The sequence below is a fragment of the Dryas octopetala genome, chromosome 9, assembly GCF_963921425.1.
Source record: "Dryas octopetala chromosome 9, drDryOcto1.1, whole genome shotgun sequence".
Lineage (NCBI taxonomy): Eukaryota > Viridiplantae > Streptophyta > Magnoliopsida > Rosales > Rosaceae > Dryas > Dryas octopetala.
In genome coordinates, this window is record NC_141374.1 from 16,660,269 (window position 1) to 16,684,949 (window position 24,681).

At 34.1% G+C, this 24,681-nt stretch overlaps 2 protein-coding genes across 5 annotated transcripts; one reads left to right on the forward strand and one right to left on the reverse strand.

Annotated features, from left to right (window-relative positions):
- Positions 1–1,195: 1,195 nt before the first annotated feature.
- Positions 1,196–2,851, reverse strand: LOC147274924 (transcription factor PRE3-like). Its single transcript, XM_086257400.1, has 2 exons — positions 2,193–2,851; positions 1,196–1,626 (listed from the first exon to the last, which is right to left on the reverse strand). Exons 1-2 carry the CDS (start codon positions 2,319–2,321, stop codon positions 1,477–1,479), a joined length of 279 nt encoding a protein of 92 aa, XP_086113526.1. The 5' UTR covers positions 2,322–2,851; the 3' UTR covers positions 1,196–1,476.
- Positions 2,852–17,794: 14,943 nt separating this feature from the next.
- Positions 17,795–22,686, forward strand: LOC147274925 (Galactose oxidase/kelch repeat superfamily protein). Of its 4 annotated transcripts, XR_015124212.1 has the most exons (4): positions 18,655–20,135; positions 21,054–21,189; positions 21,269–21,399; positions 22,062–22,686. XR_015124212.1 is itself a non-coding variant. In XM_086256812.1 (2 exons), exon 2 carries the CDS (start codon positions 18,712–18,714, stop codon positions 20,038–20,040), a length of 1,329 nt encoding a protein of 442 aa, XP_086112938.1. In that variant the 5' UTR covers positions 17,795–17,918; positions 18,668–18,711; the 3' UTR covers positions 20,041–20,429. The 4 variants fall into 4 exon arrangements, 1 of the variants encoding a protein (XP_086112938.1); XR_015124211.1 differs by lacking the exon at positions 22,062–22,686 and having other exon boundaries at positions 21,269–21,771; XM_086256812.1 differs by lacking the exons at positions 21,054–21,189; positions 21,269–21,399; positions 22,062–22,686 and adding an exon at positions 17,795–17,918 and having other exon boundaries at positions 18,668–20,429.
- Positions 22,687–24,681: the final 1,995 nt, after the last annotated feature.

The following is a 24,681-nucleotide window of genomic DNA, read 5'->3' on the forward strand; positions in this document are numbered from 1 at the left end:
TATTTGACTTGGACAAGACCAGACATCAGTTTTGCTGTTGGTCAGCTTTGTCAGTTCATGCATACTCCCAGGACCTCTCATTTAATTGCTGCCAAAAGAGTGCTTAGATATCTCAAAGGAACAATTGGTTATGGTCTTCATTTTACCAAAGGTTCTCAGTTAATTACTGCATATTCTGATGCAGATTGGGCAGGATGTCCTATTGATCGCAGATCTACCACTGGCTTTTGTCTTTACTTTGGCTCTAATTTGATATCCTGGTCTTCCAAGAAGCAACCAACAGTTGCTAGATCTTCTACAGAGGCCGAATATCGAGCCTTAGCCAGTACAGCGGTTGACATCATATGGCTCTGTCAATTAATGCGAGACATGCATTTTTACTTAGCTGCAACTCCTCTTCTTTTGTGTGATAATCTTAGTGCTATGGCTCTCGCTTCAAATCCTGTTTTTCATGCTAGGACCAAACACATAGAGGTGGATTATCACTTTATTAGGGAGCTCGTTACTTCTCATGCAGTTTCTCTTTCTCATGTTTCTACTACAGACCAAACAGCTGACATTTTCACTAAACCAGTTCCCATTGCTCGCTTTCAATATCTTACATCCAAGCTAAAGGTGTTGTTTAACCCCTTTATCTTGCGGGGGGATCATAAGCTACTATGTTCCCCTACTGAAGCTCAGGATGTTCACGATAAGAATGTGCACAGGAAGGCAGCTAATCAAGGCTTGATACAGCAAGCAACTGACTGAGCCATGTGGCAGTTTGTTATTAGTCCAGTTAGTTAGATTAGTTAGCTAGCACCAGCTGTGATTCCAGCTGTTAGAATTAGTTGTAAATGTATATAAACCCTCATGTAATCATTATTCAATTAATGAAAACAGTTTCTCATCTAATTTCTCGATCTTTCTCTTGTTTTTCTCTCCAAGATTTCCTCTGTCTTCATTTCTCTTCTGATGTATGTTCATGTGGTTATATATGAATCCATATATATATATATATTAACAATATTTTATGAACAATTAAAATATATAGGAGGCACCAACTAATTACTATTAGTGTAGAACTATTTCTTTCAATTTTATTAGAGGCCGGGAGATCCCAAATTTAATTTCTTTTTGCAGATCAAAATTGAAAAAATACATAGGATTTGTGAGAAACTGAGAACTGATGATGGAGTAGTCGATCGACCTTTTATTATTATATCATCAACTCCTTAACACAGTAGTACAAGTGTACAACCTTGCAAAAGGAATATCTTCTAGCTAGACCACGGCCATTAAACAGCTAGCAGCTACAGTCTTAATCTACTTATGATCAACAAAAACCCTAGAAATTCAGATAGATCGAGAGATTAGCAGATCAAAGAGAAAGAAAAACGATATTCCATGGATGCCTAGCTAGCTAGCTTTTACATAATAATTAAGTAGTAACCAGTGAAAGAAGTCTAATTAATCAAACATAGGCTCCTTAATTAATCATTGCAAAAGTAAGCTCCTGATGACTGCAGCTTGGGCAGTGTCAGTTGTTGCCAAAAGCTCAGAGAGTCGCTCACTTAGATCATCCACCTCTCTGTGCAAGTTTCTTATATAAGTGCACGTTTCCTGTAACACCGTCGATGCTGAAACCTGCAGTACGCATATATAGTTTCATATTAATTTATTCATTAATTAAATCGAATTCGCATTGTAAATTAATCCAAGTCACTTCATCAACTTAATTCCAAAGCATTTTTAATTTTTATGTTTTACTCTTTTGTTCTTTTCAAAAATTTATACATGCACCAGATAGATCATAATCTCTAGGAAATGCACTTGTATCAAATAAATTAAAGAGAAATAGATAGAAAAGTTAAGAAATACACCACCACAATCAAATTTCTACCTTTTTTCTTAATTAATTGATGAAATATATATTAGAAAAGGGAACTTATTAGAGTATTAATTGTAGTGGCTACAAGACCCATATGGCCATATTCAATTAGCTTTCAATTACGTACTTAATAATTAATTGATTCATTCTCTACAATCATATTGTTTAACTAATTATTTGCTTTAGTGGCCCAAAAAAAAAACTAATTATTTGCTTTTTCTTGCGTACTCATAATATATAGTTGTGGACATGTATGTGAAAGAGAAAAATAGCCAAATCTAAAAAAGAAATAGTAAACAAAAATGATAGGATAGATAGATACCTTGTCAGAACGTCTACTATTGCGAATCTCGGGAAGAAGCTGTTGCAACTTAGAAACAAGATCATTGATCTGATCGTCGGAGATTCTTGAACCACCTGATTGTCTAGATCGTGACCGTCGGCTAGACATGATCACTATGCTAAAGGATATGAACTATGGAGTGTAATTAAAATACTCAAAGAGCTGAAAATTAATGTTATAACTGAAAGCTAGCTGGCCGGGACAAATGGGAATTAAGGAACCACTTATAAGTGTCAGAGCTTTAAGTGAATTATTTGAAAGAAAGATATATGGGTATCTATATATTTAACTGAGAAAGTATTGAATGAAAGAGAATGAGTATCAAAGATAAGTTATGGAGCTAAGTTTCTGGTGCTTTCAAAATGAGTATTCCATGAGAGAGAGAGAGAGAGAGAGAGAGAGAGATGGGCAGGTGCACAAAAACAGAAGCAGTGGGGTGTTGGGTAATGTAGAAGACAATTGCATGACAGAAAGGGGTGGGCTAACTCTGTATTTAAATAGGGTTTTGAAACAAGGAGAGAGAGAGAGAGAGAGAGAGAGAGAGAGAGAGAGAGAGAGTCAAGTTGCTAGAGATACGCCATACTGTCGTCCCTGCCTGTTTTTCCAACATCGATCCAAATCGGCAAATTGGGCTTTGGATCTCTCGATCAAGTGATCGATCTCAACTCTCTCTCTCTCTGCGCCTCTGTGTGTGAGAGAGATCAAGAGAGAGAGAGAGAGAGAGAGGCCAGGTGTGTATCAATTTCAATCTACACGCAATGCCATGCTATTTTTTTTATTACTTTTAGTTAGAAAATGTAGAGCAAAGGGAAAAGAAGAAGAAAAAAAATATCTCACAAAGTGTGTGTGTGTGTGAGATTGAGGAACAGCCAAATTACAACTACGTGAGGATCGGTCTCAAGTGTTGACCAGTCAAAGTGATGAACACACCATGTTCTTGGCTCAGTCAGATGACATAGCGCCACGTGGCATCACCGAAACCTAAGCGTTACAGTTTACACCGACTCAATTCCTGGACATAGATGTATGCATTGTGAGGATTCATGATGTATTTCTTTTTATCTAATTATCTTTATAATAAAGTTTCTGGTACTAAAATCGACAAGTTAAGCAGCTCTCAAGCTACAATTTGAAGAGTTATTAATTGATTGATGTATGAATTAAAAGACAGTTTCTAAAATCAACATTTGAAGCTCAGACCCTGAGAGTTTGAATGCTGGTACGAAACAAATATTCATGCGTGCATGCATTTTCTATTATATCTCAACATTATTTTCTTAGTTTTTTATTTACTTGATTTTATTGGACTTTTAATTTTAATTATATATTTATTATTCATAAATAAAAAACGGGATATAAAATAAATTCGTAACAACATGCAGCTACGAATATTGAGATTCAAGAGGTGTTGTAATAGCTTCTTCCGGCTAGAATTGCAATAGTAAGTTTAGATTTTTTATATTATATATAAGACAAACAAATAATCAAAATCGCATCATCTAACTTGATTTTCCAAGCTAGTTAGACTCCTTCGAGTCATTCCTTTCGTTTTCTTGCAACGGCAAACTTGTACGACATTAATTGTTGTGAAATTAATGTTCATCCTCCACAACGGTGTTTCCATAATTGTATGCGTCTGCTATTTATCCTAGGGTCCTAGCCCACGAGTTAGTTAATTAATTCTGAAGCACGTACATTAGTCATTAGTTGAAAACTATACGAAACAATTTATATATATAGTATATTTCCAAAGATTTTTGATAATATTCTTGATGATGACATGCTCCTCTGTTGATGCACAGGCACTTGCAGTGGAATCTTATTTTCAATTAACATATATACTAATATATATATATATATATAGTACGTCCACAACCAAAACAAATAATGTGATCGATCATACATGAATGCAGAAATATTATACACTGTTTGCTGGGAGAATAAAAATCTAATTTTAATAATTTTGAATTATAGAGACACTCTGAACATGATTTTCCAAAACACGTGCTTGTCATCAATCCCCAATTGATGGTTGTAAGTCTACTGGAGAATTGATTAATTAATTTCTTCATATAATTAATTCGTCCATCAATTCAAAAGGTTGTAAATTATATATATACCAAGACTCAAGACTCCAATCTCACTGGCCATCAATCTGAAAGGCCCTGATCCTTTGTATATCAAAAAATAAAAAAACTTTTCATTAATAATCTATTTTCTGATGTTTGGTTCCTCAACAGGGTCTATTTGACTCATGATTCATTCAACAATCCCACTTGCAACATATATAATATACATGTAGAACTAGCACACAGAAAATTATATGCCCTGGCGGGTGGTCTGGCCCCTACATTTTGCTACCCTAGAAAATTAGAATTAGTTTCCCATTAGAGTTTATGTTCCAATTGAAATTAGTTACATTGCAAAAGTTAGTTAGTTAGTTAGAAGTCTAGCTAAATTATAAATTTACTATTGATGATCACATGCTAATTGTTTATTTTAAGAGAAAACTTGTTTACATAATTGTATGATTATTTTTTCTTTTTTGGTTCAAAATGCAGCTCAAGACTTGGGATCTGAATGCAAAGGGAGAGAGAATTAAAACTTTGAAGGAATAAGATATAGGAGAGTCAAACTTCTATCGTGAATGTTGAGCTGGCTAGGTGAGTATTATGTGTCGTTGAAGCTATAACTTCCAGATTTTTTATGAGTTTCATTAAATGGTTAATTAGATGTAAAAGTAAGGGATATTTATATTCCCGGCCCATACATGTGAGTCCACCAACCAAACCCCTGAAGTATCTAAAAAGATGACAAAAATGGTAATATGATCAACAGAAAGAAACAAACAGCAATCAGCAATGATCTATGGATCGATGTAGTAAATAATTATACATATAATATATCTGTGTGTGTGTGTGTGGTGGAGATGGTGGTACGTGGTGGAAATTGAATTTAAACTTAATTAAACTTAAACCAGTGGTAGTGATATATATGGCTGGGTCGGGAGTCAGCGTGCATCTCGCAGCACATGACATAACCTTAATTGGGATCCAATGGACAGCGAGAACTGTGCTTAAGGTCATCACCAAACGGTCCAAACTCACCTCATTTCTAATGATTTTAAACAATAAATATTTTCTTTTTATTATTCAACTGCTGTCCTGTATACAATTTAAACTTAATATATTTTTGTATAAAAGAGACATTAGATGTCACTAAGCCAAATGATGATTAGCATATAATAATAAATATTATTTATGTTGTTCCAAATCCAGTGATGTGATTCCAGTGGGCTGGCTACCTTTTTCAGATTTTGAGTGTGGAAATTAAGAGTTGGGATCAGTTTTTGAGACGTACTCCAAGAAAGATATATAGTGATGCTCTTAGCATATGCTATGTAGTCTGGACTCTGTACTTTCTCTTATATTATATGGATACACACATAGAAATAATAATTATTAAATACATGCATTATCTGCTAGCTTGATGTACTTTTTCATGCATTAATTATTTAATTCACATAGATATTTATTATTAATCAAAGTCTCTGATCAATATCCAATTAAGTCGGTGAAGGTAAGCTTAAAATATGTCAAGGCTAGCTAGTTTGCTTAATTAATGAGCCCTTTAACTGTCCAAATTAACTGATTAACTGCACCGAGTACGACATGATGATGCTTAATTTACATCATAATTAATTTGACAATTAGTAATTTAATTAGTACGTGCGTTTTAGTAATGCACATTCTCTATGCTAGCTAATAACCATATATAGTTTTAATCTACTACTTGTCCATATACATGTCAACCGACAACACCATCTCAATTTCGTAATTCATGATGTCATACATACGTAGAAGAAAATATGTGTTAATTAACTATTAAGCCGAATAGCCAATGGCATTGTGTGTATGCGACTATTTAAGGTTCAAACGGCACATGATTTGGTAATTAAACTATGATCAAACTATGAGAATGATAATATCATTTCTTAATAAATCGACTTCTTTGCATGTAAATCAAGATTCGGTGTCCATAAGTCTTGCTAAAATGACATGAGATAGGTTGGGTGAGGGTAGAGATTTTGAGTTCAAATATTCTTAATTAGAATCGAAAATCGAAATTTGATGAAGAAATAACAATAACTCAAAGCAACTTACATATTATATGTAAAAGAATATAAAACTTATATGTACCACATTTTTAATAAATCAAGACGTAGTTGTAAAAGTTGGCCGGTCTCATGCACTTTATGTGGCCAACAATGTGGCCGGCCCCTTGTAACTTAATTTGTGGTATAAACAAGCAATCTCATTAATATATAATTTAAAGAAATGAATGAAGTATATGCACTAATATAAAAGCGTTGTACTTGGATGTAATTAATATGTAAATGAAATTATGAAATAATAACATGAAGACTATTATACAAGATTAATAGTTTAATTTGGTCGTTGGAGTTGAAGTAGGAGCTTAATTAAGCAAGAGTTGAAAAACAATTGCACGTGTAGGACTTGATTAAAATCAGCATCTTCTCTTCTTTCCATGCATTGAGGGAAGAAAACTATAATAGATGCATTAATAAATACAATAAAATAGTTGGGTGGTAAACACCATTAGTTTACACATTGAAAATGATTCCACCGATTAAAAATCACATACAAACAAAATGCTAGACCATGTTAATTAGGGACAAGTTTCTAGGTGTGATATTGTTTTGGTGTTTCAATTTGTTTATGTTTTGTATGAAAATCCTCCTAGGGTCTTGCATAAGGAGATAATTGTGCTAGCTAGGTATAGGGAGTTAATCAAATTTTGGTCAATTGGATTTACTTTAAACTAACATTAGGCCTTATCTTAAACGCCATAGCTAGGGTAGTGTTGAAACAGGGTAAAGTTTTAGGCACATCTTACTACACATATACTATTCGCCTTATCTTGGCATTGTTTAATGCTTTTAATATAAATCTAGCTTGTACAATATTAATACAAATTCAAAGATTATCATGCATTCCTAAAAAGCTATCTATTGTAATTATGATTTTTATTATCAAACCCTATATTCTTGGATTTGTAATACATGCAAGACCGAAGAGTAGTCGATCTTTTAAAACCAAGCAATACTAAGATAAGCAAAGAATTATAGGCTCATATCTATAGCCTCTAATTCCAAAACAGGATGGGAGAAAAACCTCTTAGCTGGCCAAATTAATTAACAAGAAAGAGAGAAAATTAAAAGTTTAATGCAACTTGCAATTCTAATGTACGTACACACACACACACATATATATATATATATATATATACAAACAGTAGTATATATACTTTCAGACAGAGCAACGTGAATGGCTCTTCTGAGTTCTGAATCTGGTAATATAGATTCATAATATTCTTTCCTCATGATCAGTTAATTGTGAGAACCTACTGGAATGACTCGTACATGGAAACATTTGATGCATGCTACCAACATATTTTATATGATATATGCATGCTAATTGATTTTGTCTGAATTAATTAATAATACATGCAGAGATCATTTTTATATACAAACTGTATCTTAATTATTGTATGATCCTTAACCTTTGGCTGCAGGGAAAAGGTGGAACAAATTAAAAGAAAGCCCACTATGACTGACTGATAGTACTGTGAATTAAGTGCTTTAATCTTGTTTAATTAATCAAATTGGTTGACTAGCTTCAACTGATTATTTTTGGTCTCATTTTTGTGGCAATGCTGCCATGGCTTCATCATTGAAGATCTGCACTTGCTTATCTTGGGCCATCATCCTGGTTGGATTTTTCCCTCGAGTGGAGGCCCATTATTAAAAACAAGGGGCATTCCTCGGTTGGACTTCACCTGGGCTGTGTTTTCTATTAAGGCCTAATCTTGGGCTTACTCTTAAGCTTGGGCCCGGATGTGTTTCTATGAAACTATGAAAGACGATCAAGTTTGTGTTGCTAGGCTCGAGGCTGTATTTGGCCTAGTCTTTTCTTGCTTTTTGGCCTTCGTCCTCCGTTGCACCAAGAGAAAAAAAGAAAAGAAATGAATGTATGTGATGAGAGAAATAGAGACAATAAGTGTATTACTCGTTACAAAAAAATTTAACTTATATAATAGAATTTGGCTTGCTTTTATTTTATTGGTAGAATACTACTAGACTCAACTCAAGTGTTTAATGAGATCATTTCTCATGTAATCAATAATTTGAGAATATTCTTAGAGAAATGCTAAATATAATACTCACCATCACTTTAATTTAAAGTGCGTATATATATATATAAATATATGCTTTTATCCCAGAAAAGGAACAGTTCACATATAATTAATTTCAAAATGAAGGCAGATTCACAAATATATAGTGTACTGTCTATGTATTCCATAGGTGATAGGCTCCCAGTTCTTTTTCTGATATTGAAACCAAAACCCCCTCCTCTTCGATCCACTTGCATTTTTGAGTGCCGTCACAAATAGCAGTCCACTATCGCACTATCTAAACACTTAATTAACTGAGCTAATTATTTGGCTTAACACTAGTCCTGGCATGCATTCATGTATCGTGTATCATGTATACATCATACATGTTATATTATATATCTATGTTCACAGGCATGAATGTTTTTGTATTGAAGCAATGAGCATGCACTGCCTGAAGATGAGTATTATGTTTTATATATATACATATATATATATATCATGTGTATTGTAGTTCAGGAGAAATATTGCACATAGGTACAGCTACATGAACATATATAAACTGTGATAAAAACACTTTAGTGAAAACTGAATACCTTTGTTTCAGTGTGGTACCAAAAGTCATTTATACTTGGAATATATTAGTGATCATACAAGGAATATAATGGACTAGTTATTAAGTCATAACCTAAATCTTTAGAATGCTACTTGAAGAACTTTTTTCTGAATCATTCAAATATATATAAAGTTTGTAGGGGGGGGATGAGAGTTTTAAATTAAACTAACTGCAGAGTTCTTTTAACTTAATTAGTAGCTAAAAATGACTTCAAAATAACTAATATGGTTTGCTAATATACTGAATCATGTAGAGAATCAATATGACCTTAATCCGGGGCAATTATCGCTTTATTTTGATAAATTGCAAGTTAATTTCCCTTTCATTGTTCAATTTTTTTTATTGCAATTTCTCAGTCTACTAGAAAAAATAAAATTTGGCTTCCAATCTTTATCAAGATGTCCTATATATGCTGCATTTTGGCATATAGCTAGACTTTATTTACCTAATTTACAAAGTTATTGACATTGCTAGAACCTGGGAATCATTATTTTTGAACTGACAAGGGTATGTACATGTACAATCAGATTGATTGAATATAGCATAGGATGCCAAAATGATGATCCTTGTGATTTTCAATTTATTTTAAAGCAGAGTATATGTCTCATCACTTTATGCTGAAAAATCATATCGATTGAATAGCATAAGATAGGAGATGAGTGCTAAATTATGGAAAAGGATGACAAACTGTTGAGCTGATTTCATCAAATTAAACACCAAAATTGCAGGGTATAGAGGTTGGTGTGGGTTAATATGATCCACAACTACAAGATCATAAATTAATTGAAGTGCTTTGCATTAACATCACCTTATAAAGAGATCAGGGCATACATATATATTCCAAATTAATGAGATTTTATTATTCTGGTTTTTGTATGAATGAGAAAGTTATGAAGTAAGAACCATGTCAGCCACTAAAATTATGTACTTGTGAGCTTCTTCAGCAATATTTATCACATGTTTTGATTAATTTGCAGAGTCTTCATGCATCCAACTGCTATATATAATCATCCAGTAGTAGCTTTTATGGACTGATGAGGACTCCTTTTAACTTTTCTTAAAAGGGAAAATGACATCTCTATGTTATTATTTTGACAACCACAGTTATAATATCTCAACTCATGATTGATAGGTCTGCAATTAAATCATATAACTCACAATCAAGTTTTACCAGAACTAACGTGGCCACAAAAAATAAAAGTTTTCCAGAACTAACATATAATTTGGTTAAATACCTTCATGAGCAAGTAATGTGTTTCACCACTTATATAACATATAGCTGCAGCCCTTACAAGTCAGACCAATTATCCTGCATACCACAGAAAACTAGAATTCTTTTTGGTTAAGAAAGGCTTTGCAGTTTGCATGCTCCCAAAGTCTTATTTATTGGTGGGGTAAAGTAAATTTATGAGTGGCTTCTCCCTAATGAAGATTAATGAATATGCATATCCACACATTAATACATGATTAGTTGGATTTTGTAGTATTAATTTTGCAAATTACTGGTGGACTAAAGAAAATAAGCATGTATATTATATATCATGTATGTGGGGATCTCTTTTATATAATTTTCTAGCTTCATGAGCCATCTAGCACTAACAAATGCATCATTTTTCTCTTGCTGGGGAGATCTCCAAGTGGATTTTGACATTGGCCTGAGGTTACTGATTCCTGACTGATTGAAAATGTCACTGATTCCCAGTTGTTCTTAAATAATTTCAACTTCTTTTTTTCTTTTTTGGGTTTAAATATCAAGGAAAGTATAGAAAGTGGCCATGGTATGGCTAGGATGCCTGAGTATTGGTTAATGGCTATAGAAGATGCTCTACTCAGAACCCAGGCATCTGTTAATTAATTAATTAATTAATGGGATTAGTAGTGTTTCAATGTATGCATACGCAGATACACTTACTGCTATAATTAGCAATTACCCTTTTAAGACAAAAATAATTTGAAGAAAAAAAGAAATTATAAAAGTGATGTTAATTTTATATATTCTTGCAGCACTAGTGGTATCAACAGAGACCACAATAGCATCTGATGCAGTTTCTGACATTTAAAAGGTTCGTTGTTGATGTGGCCTAACAATGTTGAAAACCTTGGAATAGCATTGTAACTGAAATCAGTCCCTGCAGAAAAAAGGAGGGGCCTAATCAACTTTGGTTTCATCATGGGCAGCACACAATTTTTCCAAGCATCCAAAATTTCTGGGCAATGATCTTTTCAAGTTATGCCATATTTGGTAGCAATGATCAAAGCAGAGAATTAGACCCTGAATCGAATATTCAATCAGCTGAAATCTATGTGGGTCTAGCAAGTTACCCTGTTTGAGCCAAACCCTCCATTTCATAACCTCTCTTAAATACAAAATTTGCTCTATTGATCATATTTTTGTTTCCTATGTATAGAGGAAGCTGCTTCTAAACCCTTCAGTATGACTAAAAGAGTAAAAGGAGTTTCCACTGTAAAATCAAAGTCCATTTGGTTGGCTCAAAGGAGTTACAATTTTGAAATTAAAGAATAGTTTCGAATTTAAGATCCCTTTGATTCAACCAAATGACATTAATTTCACAATTCAAACCGCACATTTCGAGTTTTGAGAGCTGATTTTTCGGTTAGATGTGCATTGAATACATTAATTCATTTCAGTTATGGGCAATATATATATATATAATTATATACATGTTACTTGCAAATGGCTTGAAGCTCGAGTAGTACGTTTTAAGCCCTCAACAAAAACCAGCGTTGAATTGGATACCACCAAGATTATTGACCTTTTATCTGGTCTTCCATTAGCAAGATTTATATATAATATATATCCCTTTGACTTTGACCATATATATAAATTAGTTTATCCTTTAGTATATGCGTAAGCTATAAATTAAGCTCGCATTTTGGTGCATGCTATTGCTATCATTTATCATTGAACAGCTTCCGAAAAAAAAAAAAAAAAGGATTAACACAAAAAACAAAAACAAACAAACAAAAGATGGAGTAAACGCTTAATTTGTTATATAGATGATGAGAACCCTTTCATAGGTGTGAAGCAGACTAGCAGTATATATATCTATACACAATACACATGCCAGACTTTGATTTTGAGGTTCGATCATTATTCCACTATTTCCATAGTAACACTTAACCATTGGCAACAGACAAACTGCCAACAATAATATTCACAAATGAATGGTCACTAAATTTAAGATTCCCATTTCATTAAGTGTTTGTGTGTGTGTGAGTGAGTGAGTGAGAGAGAGAAAGAGAAAGATGCTTTTATTCTTAATCATATTTCTTTATCTGTTATGTACTTATGTGGTCTACTAATATATAATCTCTTTTATACTGGGGCTAAATAAAGCAATGTCATTATCATCCCAAATAATAGCTATATATATATGAACTGATAATGCAGGTTTAAACTGAAAAGCCAATCATATATATAAAATGTACCCCTTGCTTAATTAGACTAATTCCACTTTTTTGAGTACTCATGATCGACCAAGATGAATAATTATGCTGCGTAGGCCCGCAAGGTTGTTAATTATGTCACTCTTAGTTAAGATCAATATCAGAAGGACAAATTTGAGAGAGTTAATTATATAAATCTATATATAGAGGTTGCTTACTTGCTTTAAACCTTTTCTCATAAAATTAAAGACACATGCACATTTCTCTCACTTTCATTAGTAGACCAGAATGTCACCATACAAGCTTTTGTGCCTTTGTTCCTTGCAGGTACTACTAGTATTACAGCACAATCGATCTCATTAATTTTTTTTTAATTTTTTGGAGAAGGCATGAATATGATGATGATGTGGTCAAACATGAAAATTAAAAGACATAAGTGGGATATATATGACTTTTCCTTTTTATGGGAGAGGATATATATGACAAGTGAGAAAAGTGAAGACGGCACCAAAATTTAGAAAACACCCTTTTTTGTGGAGAAAAACTTTTGTTTTTTTTTTTTTGTTACATATATTTATGATGTTTGCACATTAATTTGACAGTTAAAAAAAAATCAAAATTTTTTCAACATGGAATATTTCAATTAAAAAAAAAAACATGGAATAGTTAATTTTTGTGAGGCATTATTAGAGCGCCCATACAAAATTATATATTCAATAGCTAGCTAGTCCTAGAACAATATTGTTATTTCTTAAACACAAATTATGGGCCTCGGCCATCGGTGGTAAGTGAAGGGACTCTGTGGATTTTTCATTTTAAACTATGACTGGAATTTATCTCAAACAAAACTAGCTTGAGGAAATTAATTAAAGAGAAACATTAATTGCACTTAACAAATTAACAAAAGATGAGAATCGCCTTTGACCATATATCATAAGACAAACTCTCTTGTTCTGATCTTATTTTATGTAAAATATTGAGCACCTACAAGGCTACAAAGAGCTCTAACCATTAGCGTAAGGATAAGTGTTTTATGACTAAAGTTATAAACCTTTATTATAAAATACGACTTAATGAGCAAATTACTATTAAACTTCAAACAAATTACTATTTCCAATTGATCAATACAAAAAAAATGATGATTTCCATCTCTTTTTGTTCTTCCTAATTCTTCTTCTTTTTTTATTTTTGCACGAAATATTTCCATTATTAGGCAGAAATAAAATTTCCTATAAAAATAACTTCGACCTACACCATTGAATCATATATATTATTGTTGCCATATTTCTTGCTATACTAGCATTTTCCATCCACAAATGGAAAAAAAAAAAAAAAAAACTAATTCTGTTATTGCCTTATTGGTTTTTTTTTTTTTTGAGAAACTCCGTTATTAGTACATTGTGTACGTATGTCTTAACAATACTAACATAACGAATATCCTAAGGTTGTGTTTTATAAATAAAATAAACTTAAAATTTAGACAAATCTCGATGTTTATTAAAGAGCAAATTATCTGTAAATACCTCAATTATACACTGATTTTCAATTTAGTACCCTAACTTTGAAAATATGACAAAAAGTACCTTAACTTTCATTTTGTGTCAAAATAGTATCTCTGTTAGTTTTTCTGTCAAATAAACCATTATATGCTGACGTGACAGGGGTATTTTTGTCTTTTTCCTCACATTTAAAAGATAATAATATTTTTAAAAACTTTTGAATAAAAAAATTTCTTAAAAAAATTAAGGTCCATTGATTTTAACTACTAAATTTCATTAACTTTTTAGTTTAAGTACCAAAATTAAATAACATTTTAGATTAGGTACTAGTTGAAAAGTCAAACAAAATAATAAAGTAAAAGGTATTAGAATTTACAAATATTATATCACATGTCACTATAATAAAAAAAATGTATTACATCACAAATATTACACGAATTTATACTATATTGTATTAAAAAAAAACAATCAATCCAATCACAACTTAATTGTGACTGTCTTTGTAAATTGAAAGAGACAACTCACACTACTATACTATGTATTATTTTGAGTAAAAGTATTGTTTTGACTTCTATTTATACTATATTGTAGTATAATTTCTCTAAAAAAAAAAAATTCAATTAAGTCACAACTTAACTGTGACTATTTCACAACTTAGATGTGACTGTCGTTCAGTCACAACTAAATTTGAAGTTGTGAATGTCGTACAGCCACAACTAAATGTGAAGTTGAGACTACATTAGCAAATTTTCAAGATAATATAAAAGCCTGAAGGGCAATTTTGTCAAAACCTTATAAATTTTAACTAACACCCATCATATGTGGGCCAAAGAACAAAAATGTCAAATGGAAAAGGCTCAAATCAAAAGGGCCAACATATTTGTGACATAATCTAAAAAATTACATTTAAATTTAGTAGTTCAATTGAAATATTATATGGTCTTCATGCTATACCAAAAAATTATTGAGATTTTGTATTTAATCCTAATTTTCTAAAAAAATTAAAACTTTTAATTTTTAATTTTTAACCCTTCCCCCCCCCCCACTGTCATCTCCCCTCCCCGACTAGCCATCCCCTCCCATTCCCGCCCCCAGCCATCCCCTCCCCTTCTTGCCACCACCCAGCCCCCACCCATCTCTTCCCCTTTCCCGCCACCACCCAGCCTTCCCTCACCCATCCCCTCCCCTTCCCGCCCCCACCCAGCCCTTCCCCAGCCATCCCCGCCCCCACCCAGCCATCCATTCCTCTTCCCGCCACCACCCAGCCCCCATCCAGCCCTCCCCCACCCATCATATCCCATCCGCTTCCCACCCCCAGTCTCGTCGCACCCCACCCCCCCAAACCCAGCCCTGTCGCACCCCACACCCAACACCAGCCCCCCCACCCTCTTTCTTCTTCCCCACCCAGAACCACCCATGCCTCTCTCCCCCCAACCCAGCCCCCTCACCCTCCCAGCCCACCCAAAATTTTTTACAATTTTGAAAAGTTTTAATTCTTTTAAGAATTTTTTTTATTCAAAAATCTTGAAAAATATTATGATCTTTTAAATGTGAGGAAAAAGACAAAAATACTCATGCCATGTCAGCAGATAATGGTTTATTTGACAGAAAAACTAACAGAGGTACTATTTTTACACAAAATGAAAGTTACCGTACTTTTTGTCAAATTTTTAAAGTTGGGGTACTAAATTGAAAATCAATGTATAATTAAGGTACTTATGAATAATTTACTCTTTATTAAACGATAAATACTATTTTCTTTGTTTTTTTTTTAATTAATACTTTTTTCTTTGATTGTGTTTATAAATTACAAAATTTGTTTATTCAACATGAAAAAAAAAAAAACTTAAATTTGGAGGTCATAAATCTCAAGTATAAATTCTATAATTATTTAATAAAAAATTCCATATAAATATTTCTCATTTCTAAAATCTAAAGACAATAAGATTTTTATTTCAAAAAAAAAAAAGATTTTGAAAATAAAAGTTCAATCAACATCAACATCAACATCACCACCACCACCATCCCCACCCTATGCACCACCACCTTACCATGGGTGGTGCCAATGCAAACTATCACGTTGAGCTCGAGTTTCTACTACAAGAACCTGATATTTTGCTGCACAAAATCAAAATGTGAACCATCACGTTGAATGGTCGAGCAAATAATGGCAGTAGTTTGTTGCATTAGCAATTTAGTAATAGAGCCGTCAAAATAGATCTTAATACACTTATAATGAAGTTTCAATATTTTGTGATTGCACTAATAATGTATGTATGTACGTACTCAAATTTTTTGTGAATACGACATGCATGGAATATGAGTAGTTTCTTTGAGTATCACTACAAGAAAAAATGGTTTGGCCGACAAAGGCAATATGTCGCATTGTCGCCTAAAAGTACGTTTTGTTGCATTGTCGCTTAAAAGTACGTTTTGTTGCATTGTTGCCTGAAAGTACGTTTTGTTGCATTGTCACCTAAAAGTACGTTTTGTCGCATTATGTCCAAATTCTAATGAATCAAGATAACCGCACATTATGGTATGAATCATTAATATATATTCTTCCAGAACAAAATGGGTTGTCGCAATGTTGGTCACTAGAGGCTTGTCGCGACTTAGATAGGTTAAGCAATAATGCTAATTGTCTCAATTTTTTTTTCAACATTTGTATCTCACCTTATATGTCATTATTTTATTGGATAAAGTAATTCTTTTTTAGGGTTTATTTTTTATTTTTTAGTATCCAATATATGAATGTCATGTAAGTTGAGAAAAAAAGTTGAAATGTCTAGCACTACTATAATAAAAACTCGAGCTTTTGATAGTCTATATTAAGCATTTTGACACAGTGTTTAAAATATTCAAGTTGAAGTTGATTCAAAGATGATAATTGGCATCCTCGACGAGTTTCATGGCATATTCACGAAAACTTAGACAATATTATTTGGGGTGAACAAAGAATCTTCATTTTAATTGTATTAAGATAAATCAATTTTAATGGCTCTATTACTAAACCTACTCATGCATCATTTAATTTCATTATTTGCTCAATGCACTAGATTTTTGACTTGTGCTACAAAATATCCTTCATCAATTTTATCATATTCAGTAAATTAATGACACATAAGTTGAGATACGAATGTTGAAAAAAAAAAAAAAATTGGGACAATTAGCATTATTGGTTTTATTACAAAAACAAAAAATTAGAAATCCAGTGCGAGTGAATAATGAACAAATGCTACATCAAGCTGTTTAGTAACAGAACCACCAAAATTAATCTTAATACCATTAGGGTAAAATTTTCACTTAACATTTCGTAATTATCTAGAAGAAAATGTTGTAAATGATTACAGCTCAAATATTGTTTTTTTCTGCTTTTTTTTTTTCAAAATTTTTCAAAAGAAAATTGGAACTCATGAGGAAGTCATGAAGCTTGAAGAATCCAAGTCATTCAAGGAATCAAATCCAATCCAACCAAAACTCATTAAATTTGATGATATCTGCATATCAAAACAAAACAAGGAAGCAATTAAAGCGAGGATGCAATAAAGGAAAAATGGAAAAGCAAAAAAACCATCAAAATTGAAAACCACTACCAGCTTTGCTTGCATGAAGCAGATTACTTGTCTTTTGTTTTCTATGGGTAAGGGCCATGCGCCAGACCCGCATAGGTTTCTAACACGTGCACAAACTGCCGTTAGCGGTTTCGGTCGCTCTTGGCCGCAATCCCAAACGGCGAGACTCTATACCCCTTTCTGGGCCCCACAACCCCCCTCTCCTTTCTGTTTATTAAAAAAAATATTTTATTGCTCTTTTTTTTATATATATATATGTATTATTTTATACATTACTCTCCCACACAGCGAATATAACCAGAAGCAAAAGAGAGAGAATCTAGAGCTAGAGAGAGAGAGAGAGGGGGGGAGGGGGGGAAGAAGAAGAAGAAGAAGCTGGGGACCAACTCATCATCTTCTTCTCATCAAATTCGTAAGCTTTTACTCTGTGTTCTGTTTTTTGTGATTTTTTTTCTTGTTAATTTTTGCTATGGTTGAGCTTTTTTGTGGAGTTATCATTCTTCAATTTCCAGGTGACAAAAATGAAAAAGAGTTCATGGGTTCTTAGCTAGTGATGGAAAATCGGAAATGGATCTCTTTCTTTGTTTGTCTCTGTTAAAGAATGGTTCTTTGTATTTGGATTTGCTGCTGCATTAACATTTTCATTACTATCTGGGATTGTGGATATTCAGTTTTCAATTGCTTATCTTTTCCTTTTATGTTCTCTGGATTTTTCTATGTTGGTCTGAACCCTGAGATCTGATTTGGGTAATTTTCATTTCTGACGATGGATTGGATTCATGCATGAAAGTTTATGATTCTTGTTTAAATTTGACCTGTTTTGCTTGTTATGGATGAGCAATGACAATTTGATATTCATGATAAGCTTTTGATCTACAATGCATTCTTGCATGTGCTTTTCTTCATCGGAAATTCTGATATATAGAGAGTTTTCCGGGATTTGTGTTAGTAACCCCCCACACGCACATATAAGTAATGAAATGTTTGCTGTTATGCTCTATATTCTTTGTTATATGAATTGGGTATTCATGGTTCTTGATTTAGTTCAATGATTGTCACTTTAGCACATATCTAGCTCATAGTTGCTTTGCGTGTGGAGTAATTAAGTAGATTGAATTTCCTTTTGTTTACTCATTGGTTTTGTTTTGATGGATAATAAAGGAAGGGTTTCCTTTCGGGCAACCGAATTGGAGAATCCCGACAACATGTTGGAGGGTCCTTCCTATCTCGTTTCAAGGGAGCTGCCGAGCTCCTGCGAGCAAGAGAGCAAGTGGATTTACAATACTCATCGTGTTATTGAGCTCTCAAACAATAAGCGCCCCCTTGAAGACGGAGAAGAACTCGAACTGAGGAAGGCATGCAAGCTATCAGATGCTGTTGAGGGAGAGAAAGCAGTTTTGGATCTTCGTGATCTTTCCCTTGCCAAGACTGACCAATCAAATGACCAGCATCGTGGAGGGGACAATTCTGATTCAAGTTCACTAATCCACCAACTTGGTCGGGATATCTCAATCAACTGTCTGCTTCGCTGCTCTAGGTCTGATTATGGCTCAATTGCCTCGTTGAATAAGAGTTTCCGCTCTCTAATTCGCAGCGGGGAGCTCTACACGCTGAGGCGGAAGATGGGTATTGTGGAGCATTGGGTTTATTTCTCTTGCAACCTCTTTGAATGGGAGGCGTTTGATCCAGATCGCCAACGTTGGATGCATTTGCCCAGAATGACTTCAAATGAATGCTTCATGTTTTCGGACAAGGAGTCGTTGGCCGTTGGTACCGAACTTCTTGTTTTTGGAAAGGAAATAACGTCTCATGTTATTTATAGATACAGCATTTTGACGAACACGTGGTCATCTGGCACTAAGATGAATACACCTCGATGCTTGTTTGGTTCTGCTAGCCGTGGGGAAATTGCAATTCTAGCTGGCGGTTGCGATCCACGTGGCAATATCTTGAATGCTGCTGAGCTTTATAATTCAGAAACCGGAACTTGGTTGACTCTTCCAAGCATGAATAAACCTAGAAAAATGTGTTCTGGGGTATTCATGGATGGGAAGTTTTATGTCATTGGTGGGATAGGAGTTGGTGACCCAAAGTCACTGACATGTGGGGAGGTGTACGATTTGGAGAAGGGGACTTGGACTGAGATACCTAACATGTTCCCTGGACGAAATGGAGGGGCTGGGGCGACTGAGGCACCTGCTGCAGCTGAGGCACCTCCTCTGCTTGCAGTTGTAAATAACATACTGTATGCTGCAGATTATGCAGAAAAGGAGGTGAGGAGATATAATAAGGAGAGGAATGTTTGGGTCACTGTTGGAAGGTTGCCTGAGCGGGCAGTCTCGATGAATGGCTGGGGATTAGCATTTAGGGCATGTGGAGACCGGCTAATTGTAATTGGTGGACCTAGGGCTTTAGGCGGAGGGATGATTGAACTTAATTCTTGGGTCCCTGATGGAGGTCCGCCGCAATGGAACCTGCTCGCCAGAAAGCAATCTGGAAGCTTTGTGTATAATTGTGCGGTGATGGGATGCTGAGGTGTCCAGTTTCAGTGACGCCATGTGTGCTGTGTGGAATCCTGGGTGGAATTTACAATCTTCGCTTTTCAAGGAGATAGGGTTCCGGCTCGTGGGTAATCTCTGCCCTCCTTTTTTGGGGAAATTCAGGTTTTAATTTAGAGTCATAGATACATTCACAGAAGGAGGCCTGGAGAGTTATTTTCCTTTTTTTCTCTTTTTACCTTTATTGCATTGCGTCTTTCTTTTTCTTTTTTTGTTCCTTTGGTTACCTTGAGAGCTTTTCAAAGGTTGGCATCATGTAGAACAGGCAAAGGAGAATAAACTGAAGTACTGGTAAATGTTTTAGGTTGGGATGACTATTTGCATAAGTTTTATTGAAACATTGCAGAATTGTGTAATGGTTCAAATTTTTAGTTTCTTTTATTTCTTGAATAACTATTTCTCCAAGTTCTCTTTTCCCTCTCAAATAGGAAGAATAATAAAAAAAAAGAAAGAACGAAAAAAAAAGAAAGAAGACTTGTTTCTGTCATAAATTTACAATCTTATCCTGATTCTAGGGAGCTCATATAAGTTGTTTACCCTCTTCATTTTCCTGTGTGATTGATTTCTTTCTTTTTATCTCTTCTATAACTGAAATTGTACGAATACTCTGGCTGCCCAGTTTTATTGCTAAAGTTGAATGCTTCGTGGGGAATTTCACTCTCTTTAAAGCCTGTAAGTTAAAATATGAGGCATAAGGTATAACATATATGATAAACACTAGTCAATAGTTAGAGAAGAGAAAGGTGCTGTAGTAAATAGTCTAGCATTTTGGAACTACCGTGTATATTTATATGGAAAATAACTTTTATGTATATTTGGTTTAGAGAAATATGATTAACCCTTCCTTTTTATTCAAATTATGTGAACAATGTAGTGACGTGCTCAAACATGAACAGTATGGTCTGATGTAAAAACAGTCTAATAAAATAAAGTAAAAAAAAAATGTGATTATTATATTACCTAGTAATAAATCTGAATATATCTTTCAGATTTAGTTTACTGAGTCAGAATGGCTGTAAGCCAATGCGTAGGCAGGGCTGCATCCTTGCTCTGGTAAAAAAAAACAAAGAAATCCTTGCATGATTTTCAAGGCCTCATGGCATTCCTGAATTGCCTTGTCTTGAGGTGAGCTTTTGCTTTCCTTTTATTTGTCCTAGACTGGAATATTGGTTTTTAAGCCTCAAATATGAATGTGGTATTTCAGAGAACATGGCCTTGAAATTTAATGGCCTATCAGAGAGGAACGGCGGGGTGAAATGAACTTTCAATTTGTTCTGCAGCTAGCTCAGATCAAGTTAGATAATTTTTCAACCACAAGTGGAACGTATATATCAGGTTTCCTCTTTCCTGTCCTATAATTGCCTGCATGAAGCTTAGTCTCTCTTTTGAGCTTCTGTGATAGAACCATAGTGTAACTTATATATGCTTATTTCTTTTATGCATGCAAATTTAGGACCTTCCTTTTTTTTTTTCTTGTGGTTTTGTGGTTTTACTACTGTTTTTTGGATGATGCACTGCATTCCATCTGACCTTCAATCTCTGCACCAATTTCATTAGCATACTAAACAACCCCTTTTTTTTTTTGTCACATTCATTGCTTGCCACTGCACAACACTTGTTTAGGATGTGGCAATTTGGTAATCCCTGTGATTGGCACAAATTATCGGACAAAGATACTCACCAAAAAAATTTATTAGACAAAGATGGAATTCCATATGTTTTGATGACTGCATTACTATCTGTTTGCCGCTGCATTGGCGTATCTTTCAGGGTTAATTTTTTTTTCCTTTTTTCTTTTTCAGAAAATGATAATATATTTTTTGCATGAATTTTCTTCTATATAAGTCTAATGTATTGATTTGGTAAATTTAATTTTCTTTCCTTAATGAACTTAATGAGAAAAGGGAATGAGGAGGATGCTAGGATTTCTGTTCTGTTTTTGCAATTCAATAACAAAATCTTGAGTGAGGATATTGCCTAATTCTATGAATGTACAGTTGTACACCAAAGAAGGGAATCCAGTAACAACAATTCAAATACATTACGTCAGTTGTTGAATTCGAAGATAAAACGAAAACAACATGCAAAATTGCAAATGACTATTGGCAACAGCTTCATTAAAAAGAGGTGTGAGGAGGTTCTGCAATTTTTGTTTACATGAATGTGGCCAGGAATGCTGTGGTAATGACTTTTGTTGTTATTCACCTATATGTCATAAGACAATTATGTTATTGACACATGCATATATTTCTTAGACATGTGTTCTTCTGCTATGACAATTGTTGCTCGGAAGAACTGGATGTATGAAACCTGGTTTTTGTGACTGGGGAGAATGGATTGTGATATGCATGAGAAGAGGAAAGGCCAAAGGGAAGGGCATTTACTGCCGCAAGTTCCATTTTTATCCATCCTGGGCAAAGCTTTGTTGTTTATACATGCTGGTGTTTCTTAATATCTACAGGGCTTTTCCTTTTCTTTGTGTTTTGATGTAATTAGCATGGTTCAGAAAGTGTTTGAGGCATGTTAGGGAGATTTGACACTCTTTCCCTGTCTGCATGTGTGTAACTAATTTTAGGAAAAAAAAAAAAAGGTGAAATACAGACCTGTGATCTCAGTTATTCCTCTGGGTATGGATGATCCTGTTAATCTCATATTTGTGATTTTTTTTTTTCATTGGCTTTATTTATAGGATTATCAGCCAGCTTTTATCAGAACATGAAATGGGTATTTAGTAACTTCAGTTTAATTTTATTCTTGTTAAATGTTGTTGTTATAGTCTTCCCAGATTTTCTATTGCTCTTCTTGGTAACAGTGTCTTAATCTTTCATTTTAGTTTCTCTAACAAAAGAAAAACAGAAAAGGAAAAAAGCAAAGACACAAAGTCTGCAATCATTCAGCAAAGACACTGATTAAGCCTGTAAAAATTCTTTGTTTAATTTCTACCATTTTATTTTGAAATTGGGTTGTTATGGATGGGGGGGGCCACATGGTCATATTCTTTTACTGTACCATGTTACAGCCACAAAAGCATGAATGAAAAAATATCCTTTTTCTAGTTGTGTTGCCTGGGACCTGGGTCTCTCTGGTACACAAGTACTTTTACCTGCAACAAAATGAATAAATCTTTTGTTGGAGGCTTGGAGCAGCCAATCCACACCCCCCAGAAAAATAAAAACTGTAAAAAAAAAAAAAAAAAAAAGTACAAAACAGTACCTTAATGTGGAAAACGGATTCTGACCTGCTTGTGTTTGAGTTGTGCACGGACCCCACGAGGGAACTGTTGCAGTGCTCACGTGGGCAGTGCATGCCCTCATCAACGCATTGTCTGCTCTTTGTTTCTTTTAAGTGCATGACTTCAATTTGTACCGCATGCACCATCTGCTTTTTCTTCTCACTCTTCTTTTCTCTCTGCGTCTGCCATTTACTTATCTTCACCAATTAATTCTTTTTTTTTTCTTTTTTTGTAAACGACAAATCTTTTTATCTTTCTGCTGATCTCATCAATTCTTATGAGTTATATTGATGACATGGATATTTCCCAAGCACCCAAAAAGGAAAACAAGAGTACAAGAGCCTTACTTTTTGAGAATAACTAAATAAATAAAGGAACTATTTTTAGTTCATCCGGAATTTAACAGTTTTACATCTAGATTGTACTTGCTCGACTTGGTTAAGACAAGTAGTGGTTTGAGTTTGACTTCTACAGTGTTTACTGCTAGGATCCTTTCCTTTGTTGGAAAAAGTAAAAAGGACAAGTCAATTTTTGGGGTTCCAATCCTTGTCACATTTGGAAATTTGATCCTAATTCAGCTTCTTTCCATTTCCAACATTGTCTCAAACAGTGAAAACAAATCCCATTCAAACCCAGTGCTTAATCTAATGTTGGGTGAGATTGCAGTATCAAATTGAAATAGGGAACACAATGTTGCTTGTACTTTCCTTTAGAAGATTGCAATGAACTAACTTTCTGGGAAGTAGCAAATAGCACTGTCCTTGTCATATGGTCACCACTTACCATCATAGAGCTATATAGCGAAAGTCTAAAGGAAGGGGTCAAAAAGATAAGTTGTCTAAGCCTATCTAAGGTGGTGTTGCATTAAGCAAAGTAAGTGATTTGCTTGGATTTCCTATTCATTTGTGGGTTGCATTAGTACTGTACCATAATATTATTAAAAAGTGTTTTGGCCTTTCATGCTTAATTGACATGTCTCAAGTGGTCCAAAGTGTAAAGCCTAACATTATGCCAAAATGTAGGTGCGTTTGAAATGGTGGGTTGGTTTATGTGCACTATATATAAAGGTAATCTAAGTTGGGATAGTGTTTAGAATTGAAATGAGGCAATAAAGAACAACCATATACATGAATCAGAGTAACTCAACCAAACTACCAGCCATCGTTGTTTAGTTTTGCTCTCTCCTCTTTGTATCCAGTGGCACACACTTCTGGGACCACCTCAATTCTCAACTCAAAACATCTCTAGTACAATCATTTAGTACTCTCACTTAGAACACAGAAAATACCTACTTAAAATGAAGTTTTGTGGGTTTAAAAATTCTTCAAAACCAAAATAATCTTTTCAGTTGGATTTTTCTTTTGTTTTTGGTGAGCGTCAGGGCC

Excerpts from the sequence above, each read along its gene's own strand:
- LOC147274924 (XM_086257400.1), bottom strand. The coding sequence starts at position 2,321 with ATGTCTAGCCGACGGTCACGATCTAGACAATCAGGTGGTTCAAGAATC. Across the intron at positions 1,627-2,192 it reads ATAGTAGACGTTCTGACAAG|GTTTCAGCATCGACGGTGTT; the intron begins GTATCTATCTAT and ends TGCGTACTGCAG.
- LOC147274925 (XM_086256812.1), top strand. The coding sequence starts at position 18,712 with ATGTTGGAGGGTCCTTCCTATCTCGTTTCAAGGGAGCTGCCGAGCTCC.